This window comes from Alosa sapidissima, chromosome 11 (genome assembly GCF_018492685.1).
Source record: "Alosa sapidissima isolate fAloSap1 chromosome 11, fAloSap1.pri, whole genome shotgun sequence".
In the NCBI taxonomy this organism is placed as follows: domain Eukaryota; kingdom Metazoa; phylum Chordata; class Actinopteri; order Clupeiformes; family Clupeidae; genus Alosa; species Alosa sapidissima.
Window position 1 is genome coordinate 29,796,273 of NC_055967.1, and position 9,952 is coordinate 29,806,224.

Genomic DNA, 9,952 nt, shown 5'->3' on the forward strand with positions numbered 1-9,952 from the left:
GTGTGCACTCCTTTAGTTTAGAATTCAGTCCTTTGTGCCAACTCTCCTCTCTTTCACCCACTCCCTCTCCCTACCTTCTTCTATCTTATACCCACTCCCTCTCTCCATCCCTCCTTCTCTCTTTCACCCACTTCCTCTCTCCATCCCTCCTTCTCTCTTTCACCCACTTCCTCTCTCCATCCCTCTTTCTCTCTTTCACCCACTTCCTCTCTCCATCCCTCCTTCTCTCTTTCACCCACTCCCTCTCTCCTTCCCTCCTTCTCTCTTTCACCCACTCCCTCTCTCTCTCCCTCCCTCTGCTCCATGTTTCTCCCCTCTTTTGTCTCTCCTTTCTCTCTATGGTGGAGAGGAGGTGACAGGCGACGTGTCTCCAGTGTCACCTCATCCTCTGGCTCCTAAACGCTCACAGATGGAGCTTAATCGCCTCCTTAGTTTTCCTTGGACGCTTTGATTAATCAGTGTCGCCTGACAGTGGAGGGCGGAAGCTCGCCGCACCACACGCGCTCGCAACTTCCTGCCCGCGTTCGCTATGCTTCAACCATAACCTTTGAGACCCTCACGGCAGCCGCTGCCCAGCGACATCATCCAACTGCCCAATGTGACCTTGGGCTGGTTACAACTCATGAGACTTCATTTCATTACCGTGTGTTTGAGTCATGGGTGTTCCACCATGAGAAGTTTCATGTGGAATAGGGTATTGAATTGGATGAACAGCCTTTCTACTTTGATGAATTCCTTAATGGTGAAAGGAATTTGAGAGGTACTCTGTTTCAACTCCACTCGGCCAACATAGAGGGGTTGGTAAAACTGGTGACATATTTCTGGACATTTCCTTGACTTTTCCTTTTTGTTCCGTTTACAAGCCCAGTGATTTACATTCACTCATTACCCTGTAGCCCAGTCCATTACCACATTACTAAACTATAGTGACCTTGCTGTAGAACTTTATTCTGACTCCTGATCCTAAAATCAGCCTCGGCCCCAATCACAAGGCCTTCGAGTTTCAATGACTTTTAATACCAGCTATGATAAAAATTCAAATGACATTTATCAGTTGCAGTAAAGTCAAACTCCCCAAACGTGAACTTTAGGCGGTTGCACAGAGGAGAAGACCATACCATCTTATCTCCAGAGGAGCTCCTAGTGTAGCTGATAAGAAGCGCTGATGTCTTATTGCAGATCCCAGCACGCTCCGTGGCACCTGGTACACTTATTACCGCTTCACACAGATCTGGAAGCAGACCGAGCCGATGGACCCGCACTGGCCTTGTATCTCCTGTGTATATCTGTAGCAAATTAGCATACATCCGCATAATAACCAGGCCGCGCTCAGCATCACACGCTAACAACGGCGAGTTTTTAAATCAGTGATGTTGCAAAGCTTGTTTGCGTTCCTGATTTAGTCGGGCTGGTGGTTGTGTAAATACACAGGCATATCACTTGGGCACACACACACACACACACACACACATTTCCTGATGAACATCCGATCGGCTGAAGAAGGGAGCAGAGGTGTGTGTGTGAGTGAGTGAGTGTTGTTGGGAGATTTCACATCTCTGAGATGATTAGACACAACAGGCACAGATGCTCCCTCTAACCTCAAAGGCCTCTGCTAGTCTCTGGCTGTGCTAGTTTAAGCTGAGCCTCATACTGAAGCTGTTGAGTTTTTTTCTCTGAAAGACCAACCACCGTATATGGTTCCTTTAGAAAGTTACTCTGAATTACTTTTTAAACCAGTGACTCTGGGATGCCTGAAAATAATCATATGTTATACAAACAGTTCTGTCAGGAAATGTATGTATGTATGTATGCAACATGCAATTATAGTACAGTGTATGTCTTTGTCATGTCTTTGTCATTGACTCAAATATTGAATACTACATGATGTGGCTTTCATGGGTCAACAAACATACAGTATGTTAGGTCAACAGATTTCTGTGGCTGCTTGACCCACAACTACCAATAATGTAATGTAGTTATCTCATCGTAAGCTCCAACCGTGTGTCTGTGGCTCTGCAAGTGCTTGTAGGGACAGGGAACTCAACAGTGGCTGATTCACAAACACACTTAACACACAGACGCACAGACACACACACACACACACACACACACACACACACACACACAGATGGGCTGTCTTCCATGCCTGCAGTGCAGAGGGCTCCAGACTTGTGGAGGCGTATCATTGGACAGTGCCACCCCCTGGCACCAGACCCCCCCCCCCACCTTGTCCACCCGCACAGGACATTGCCTATCAGGCTGTGAAATGAAACTGCTGGCCACAGTCACACAGACCACACAGCACTCTCCACTAACACTTCAAAGCCCAGCCACAAGGCAAGCAGAAAGGCAGGCACACAGATCTCATCTGGGACAGTTCTGGCTGCAACTCCAAAACAACACAGTGTGAAAGTGTGTTGAATTTTTAACTGATGTGGCAGAGTGATTTAATTTGACGCACTCTACAAGAAAGGGCAGAGCAGGCTGTACTTCCTGAGGAGGCTGCGGTCCTTCAATGTGTGCAGCAAGCTCAGGATGTTCTACCAGTCTGTTGTTGCCAGCGTCCTCTTCTATGCAGTGGTATGCTAGGGAGGAAGCACAAAGAAGAAGGATGCTGGGCGACTTGACAGGCTGGTAAGGAAAGCCTAATGTTTTTACTACTGTTTTACTGCTACACTGTTCATGCTATATTAGCACACATGACCAATGGCTTCTGCTACAATACTGAATGGCTGTAACCCTATTACCTCAACCTATTCTTGCACTGACATAGTTTTTTATATTACCTTGTCTACATTATACTTTGCTCTCTTATTTGTCCATATTATGTATGCCAGTCTCTAGACCTTATTCTTGCACTGTTGCACTGTTGGACTATTGTTGGACTACTTTTTGCACCTTCACCATGACACTCACTCTCTTGAGCACCTCACCATGCACATAGAACTACAGGCCAGTCCCGGCCCTGTCACTGCAAGCGTCTCATGCTTGATCACCCTCAAGCACAATGTGGATTTTTTTAATTGAATTTATATAGTATTTAGTTTTGTTAGTTTTTATGTTTATACTTATATTTACCATTTCTGCTGTAAGCGCATGTGTGATGTCTGTATGCTACTGAGACCTTGAATTTCCCCTTGGGGATCAATAAAGTATCTATCTATCTATCTATCTATCTATCTATCTATCTATCTATCTATCTATCTATTTATCTATCTATTTAACCTTTAGCTAAAAGGATCATTGATGGTGTCCACGTCCCCCACTTCATGCAAGTTGAAATGGCTTGCTCCATAGCTTCTCTAGCACTCCAGTTTCATTTCATAATGTTGTCAAGAGCATCAGTGCCATACTAGAACTACTAGGATTTGTACACACACACACACACACACACTGTATAAATATGCTTTATTCTATTTGTACACCCCTACAGTTGAAGTTGAAGCGGGAACTGAGAATGTTACCCTTTTCCCAAATAAATCACCCTCAAACACAGTAAACAGAAAGTCCATTGTAACTCCATCTCTCAGGCCACCACTTCAGTCCTCATGGCCTTAAATAGAACCAGCCATTTCAAAATATGTTATTTTAGGATTTCTGCTTCATTTTGGTTATGCAACGCACCCTAAAGTAAGGCTGGGACAGGGGCGCTCTCTTCCTTGAAAACCCGCACAACTGTTGCCGGAGATCAACCCAATCGCACCAGCAACTTGTGGTTTGCGGCAGGCAATCCTGGTCGCTGTTTGGTGGGATCCTGCGTCAATCATGATTAAGAGCCCGGCGGAGCCTCCTGCGCTCCCCGCACCGGCGCTGACTGCTCCACAGCACTCTCTCAGGCGGAGAGAAGCCGTGCAAGGTCCAGCAACACAATGCTATTCGGATCTTAAACTCTGCGTTCATCTACTGCAAAAAAGAGAAAAGACACATTCATAGAGAGACTTTTACCCCCTCCTCGGACTGAATCTACGGGAGAGACTACGCGGATAGAGGAAGAAACAGACCCAGAGAGAAAGAGAGGGAGGCAGCAAGCGACAGAGAGAGTGTGTGAGAGAGCGACGGGAGGAGACAACCTCGGATTGTGGAATAAAACAATTGCCGGACCTGCAGAGATTAGAAGAGGATTGCGTTATTCTCTGAATAACCAAATCTGCCATACAACTTTATTTTTGACAGATCAAAATGTCAACACCGCAAAAAGACAACACCGCAGCTCAACATGCCAATTACGTGGGACCATATCGCCTGGAGAAGACACTGGGAAAAGGACAGACAGGTTTGTCCTCTTTCATCCAAACAGCACAGCCTATTTACCATCTTAGGGTTCAATTGCGTAATATTTTCCCCTTTGCGTCCCTCTGTTTTAAGATGATATAACCTTTACTATACCTGAATGCAATTGGGTATATTATTTTCTGTGGTTAATGAAAACCTTCAATTAGGCTTTGCCAGAAATATCGGTACCTAGATAATGTTTGAACTCTCTGTGGGACAGGCAAAACGTGCATGTCGCGGACATTAGGTCGGGCTGTCCGCGAGCGAGCCTCGTTGCCTGGGTGTTTCCGCTCGCCTCGCGAATGTGATGAAAATGAACTTGCTCCTCGGCAACAGCACTGGCCAAGGAAACGTCCTGTGATTTATGCACAACGCTGCTAATCCCGATTTGCCCGGTACCTTGACCTATTCTTAGTAGCCTATGCAGTGTACCAATGGGTTCCCATTCACCACCACTGAGGCTTTTTTCTCTTTTGATAAAGAATGCACTGGCTGTGTTGTGCGTCCTTGCTTGCTCGAACACAGGTGCAGCCCATGTAATGTGCGAGCTCGAGGAAAGCCGGTTACTTTGCCCTCCGTCGACAGGGTGGGATATGTTGGAATGATTGCGTCTCTCTAGAGACACTGACAACCCTCTGTGTTGCTGAACCATAGCATGCATGACAAAGTAAAGGTAACATTAGATTAACAACATAATTACCATGACAACCCAAATGGTTTGTGAGGGGCGAAAAACCGGGACGCGTCGCAAACCCTTGCGGTGGTGTGTGTGTGCAGCGGCGCAAGGCCAGCTCTGGGAGGCGAAAGCTGCCAACATGAGATGCTGGAGTGATGCAACACTCCCCTGTCCTGCCCCAAAAAGCAGCGGGTTCAGCGTCCGTGCGGGGAGGTTTTCACCCCCATCTGTTGTATAAAATGGTTACAATAGGCGGCACCTCTCTGCTGAGCTTGCTAGCCTGTGTGTGAATTTGCAGTCCGCAGTTGTTTTACTGGGGATATCGCCTATGTGGGCTGACGCTGTCAGATAGCACAGCCAGACCATCGCCCCTTTCCTAAAAATGGTGAGGATTTATTCGTTTTCACTCTTCGTGTCAGGGTCTTGCCAACTCCAAGAATTACGCATTTGTTGAGTCACTTTACGGATTTTTATTTGTTGAGGTGCTGCACAAATCATCAGACTACATAGCCTAGCTTGTCTTTATACAGTGTACTTTTATTTAGAATATAGTGTGCTTTCCTATTTGACCATGCTCTACTATGGGACAGCCATTGTTTTGAAAATGGATATATCCACCAGTTTATTTCAAAACTTGAAAGCGCTAGTTCATTTGTAGAAACCTCTTTGATGTCTCCATTTGTTCCTTCTCAGCTTCTGAGGGTGAGTGAGGGCAAGGAACAGAGTCAGAGAGACTGTGTGTGAATGTGTGTGTGCTCGTGTATGGCGTGCCACTATTTAATCACCTCAGCATGGGTGTCACTTCAGCCACATACCTTAATCTCTTCTCACCTATTTCCTTTGTTCATCCTATACAGGGGCTTTTCCATGACAAACATGTCATCACACACACACACACACACACACACACACACACACACACACACACACACACACACACAGCAGTCACAACACACCCTGCTGCGCTATACCATAAAAATCCAAAACCATATGCAAGCCACAGGCTTCTCTTTGTACACCTGCGGTGTCAGTATAGCAGAATGCAGACAAGTGCTTCATAAACATGCCGAGCATCTCAGTGCAGTTGCCCCGCTGCGATGGGGTGAGTGATTTCTGAGATCCTCTCTCTGTCTCGCTCTCTCTCTCTCTCGGTGTGTGTATCTGTATCTGGCTCTAGTTGTTATTTATAGCAGGCTGGCAGAAAGGCCCTGGTTGATCTGCCTGTCCTGCGCAGTGCCATGCTCATTATGTGATTAGTGTCCACAGCACTCGAGCGTCCTGTCCTGTCCTGTGCGCTCTGCTCTGCTCTGCTGGGCTCTGCTAGCGCTGGCTGGCTGGCTGGCTGGAGAGAGAGAGAGAGAGAGAGAGAGAGAGAGAGAGAGAGGGGGAGAGAGAGAGAGAGAGCAGTGTCCTAATCCCCAGCGCCAAAGTCTCCAGGCTGCACGCTCTCACGTGGCTCCCAGGGTGGGGTGGGGGGCGGGGATCGGGGGGGGGGGGGGGGGGGGGGAGGATCCACACTGGGAGGGACAGAGTCAGGTGAGGTGGTGGACTTAGACACACACACACACACACACACACACAGACACACAGACACACACACACACACATACACAAAATACACAATCAAACACACAGCATGACACACACACAACACATGCACAGAACACAATAGACACACACAGACAGGCACACATACAGACAAACAGTACAACACACACAAATTCAAGACATAGGCATAGTATGTATGGCTGTGTTATGCTGATGTGATCTGTGACGTGCATCACCTTAGAGGAATCATTGAAGGCATTGATGTTGTTCCCCAGCACAACCACAGCCACAGCCACAGTCAGTGCTGTGTGTGTGTGTGTGTGTATGTGTGTGTGTGTGTGTGTGTGTGTGTGTGTGTGTGCATTGAAGAGTGGATTTTTCAGGGGCCAGGCTGTGGCCATTTTGGCCCGGTAGCCCGTGGCGCTCCTGCTGGCTCTATTTCTCCAGGGCCATTGTCAGGTGTGCAGTGGGGCTTGGCCGACACACACACACACACACACACACACACACACACACACACACACACACACACACACACACACACTGACTGGTTCCTGCCTGGTTGAGCCTTGATTGGACTGCAGCCTGTGATGCTCAGAAGGCCGTTTGAAGGCCGCTGCCACCGCTGCTCTGTGCGTTCTCCACCATCCACCATGCCTGAGTGCAGGCTGGCCCCTCTGAGCGCCGCAAGGGCGAGTGGGCCTCTTGTTCCCGACTCTGAAAAACATCAATGTCCATGCTAGTCAGTATTAGGGTGTGAGGCTGTGTGATGCTGCAAGCATGGCTACCAGCGGCCAGTGCAACATGCTGTAGCATAGCATCACAGCAGCGCCATGGCAACCTCCCCCTGTTGAACAGATGCAATCCAGACCATAATATCAGAGGTAAGCAGCATTATACTGTTCAGAGAACAAAGCTGGTGTTCGACATTCCTTACAGACTTTAGCGTCTGAGTACACAGTTGTTGTTCGCCCCAAATTCTCTGTTACATAACAAATAAGGAGCTATTGTTTGAGAATTAGATTAATTACTGAGAGGGACTTTTGCAAGATTTGCAGGATTTGTGCCATGTTGCTCAACTCTTGTCAGTGTTTCCCATAGAATTGAATTCTATTTGTGGTGGTAGGTTTGCAGAATTAACTTGAATGCAACAGTTTTTAGCAAATTAGCGCAGCGTGGTTATGATGCTAACCAGATTTAAGCACAATTTAGTACAACCTGGAAAATCATTGTGTGGTGGTCAATGTTGATATTGTGGTGGGCCGCCACAAATAAGTCAATGTATGGGAAACACTGCTTGTTGTTTTTGCTCATTTACAGTTGATTTTTTTTAGTGTTGATCCAAAGGAAGCCATACAGCTCTGTGTTACCCCTGTCTCCTGTGTGTTTCTAGCCCTCTGGTTTGCCTCAGTGTACAGTATTCCCGTGCAATGGCGGCCCCTGAGATTAATTTGACTGTGATTAATAGTGGTAGATTTGCGAGTCTGATCGATCTCGAGATCCTAAAGATTTGCCAACCGGCGGAAAGGATCCATAATATTTAAAGAAATCTGATAGCGCTGATGTTGATGAATGGGCCGAATAGAAGAGGGTAGATGGCTTGGCCAAATATGGCTGTTAGCAGCTCAAAAGCCTACAGGACAGCATACATCCAGCTGTATATTGCTGCCTGCCAAATATCAGTATTTTACATTCTAGTTTGAAACTATTGTATGTATAGCCGTTTCGCCACGCCACGTTGAGTGTGTGACCCCGTGTTGTGTCTGTGAGGGAATGTGTGTGTGTGTGCACCGTGTGCATGTGGGCACTCCGCAGCTGTCTCCATTTGTGCGAGTGCCTGTGTGTTCCAGACGAGAGGTGTCCTCCTAGCAGCGCTCCAAGGCTGGAGGAAGGAGAGGCTGCACAATGAATGGGCTGCCAGTCTGTTGCTGCGGGAGATCGCTCATGTGTAAACACTGAGCACGATGTAGCGCTGAGGTGTGTGTGTGTGTGTGTGTGTGTGTGTGTGTGTGTGTGTGTATGTGACGTTTTTGACACAGTGCTTTATCTCTGTCTTTCACCCTTGTATATTTGCTTCCCCTGGTCAGTACTTCACATGTGTGCAGACCTGAATGTGCTGAAATGATAATAACTTCACCTACTGTTTGGTGCTTTGATCATTCAGACAAAAGCCCAGTTTTTGCAGGTATTTTTGTGAGCTAGCCTTTAGCAGGAGCGTGATTTGGCTGATGATCTGCCCGGTGGTGGGAGAGTAAGCGCAGCTGCAGTGTATCCCTGGGTGCCTGAGCGCTGCAATCGTGCCGCTCCATCATGTGCTTGGGATCTGTTCCTTTTGCTGTTCCGTGCCTCACCCCACACTCCTCCCCTCTCTTTAGCCTCCCACAATTCAACTCATAGCCTCCAGAATGCAATGACTCTGGGAGAGAAGGTGCTCATAAATATGTAGGATGAGGCTTGGTATGTTGTTTCAGGACAAGAGAAAAGAGGGGAGGGGGGCACATACTTCTGTGTGTGTGTGTGTGTGTGTGTGTGTGTGTTTGTGTGTGTGCGTGCGATAGATTGACTGGGAGGGAAAGACGAAGAGACAGTGAAATATGTTGTGGTTTGCCTTCTTCTCCCCCTGCTCAAACGCATGGTTGACAGATCTGCGCGCAGAGATCAATTGATGCTTTAAAAGTGAGATGGCACCTCCGAGAGCAGGAAGGATCCGGGCTTTCTATTTTTAGAGCTTTTCCACAGAGTCGACTGATTGAGGTGAATGCATGGACTTCCTCATTCAGACTGGCGCTGGGCTCTCATTGACTACACCACATTCTCTCCCTCCCTCCCTCCCTCCATCTCTCTCTTTCTCCATCTCTCTATCTCTCCCTCTCATTTTCATCCCTCACTCTACTCGTCTCCTATCCTACATCTCCTCTCTTCCTCTCTCCTCTCCTGTCGTCTCCTCTCCTCTTTTTTCAGCTGCTTCCTCGCCCGAAAGCAGTGGGCCAGTAAGTCTCTCAAGTCCTGCTCAAACCGAAAGGCATTGATCAGCAATAATGTACGAATTTAATGATTCTTTTTCAGATTTAATGACGTGTTGAGGAGAACGCTAGAGCGTAACTGAGAGGAAAGACAATGAAACCGCGCGGAGGTACTGCTCCAGTAGCCCTGAATTACAGCCCGCCAATCCAGGGACCCCCAAACCATATTAATTCATCATTTTTTACTCCACCCAGCAATCTTTATTTCTCCACATCCCACAAGCTCTGCCTACTCCGCTTTCTCAAAGCTGGCTGCCTCTGGTTGCCCGGAAGATAGGCCTACCGTGCATTGTTAAGGGCCAACACCACATATGGTGTTCTTTTTATACTTAGTGAATTTATTTCTGCACTTGGACTGAACCCGCCAAAAACAGTTTGTATTTATTACTGTGTTTTTTCCCCCCGATGTTTTCAGCTGAAATGGAAATAATGT

General features: G+C 47.4%; 1 protein-coding gene across 1 annotated transcript in view; it reads left to right on the top strand.

Moving 5' to 3' along the window:
- Positions 1-3,798: 3,798 nt before the first annotated feature.
- brsk2a (BR serine/threonine kinase 2a) overlaps positions 3,799-9,952 on the top strand; it is a 189,345-nt gene continuing 183,191 nt past the window's right edge. The window contains 1 exon segment of the mRNA XM_042111315.1: positions 3,799-4,273. Within this exon segment, the coding sequence (XP_041967249.1) occupies positions 4,180-4,273 (94 nt within the window). The 5' untranslated portion in view covers positions 3,799-4,179.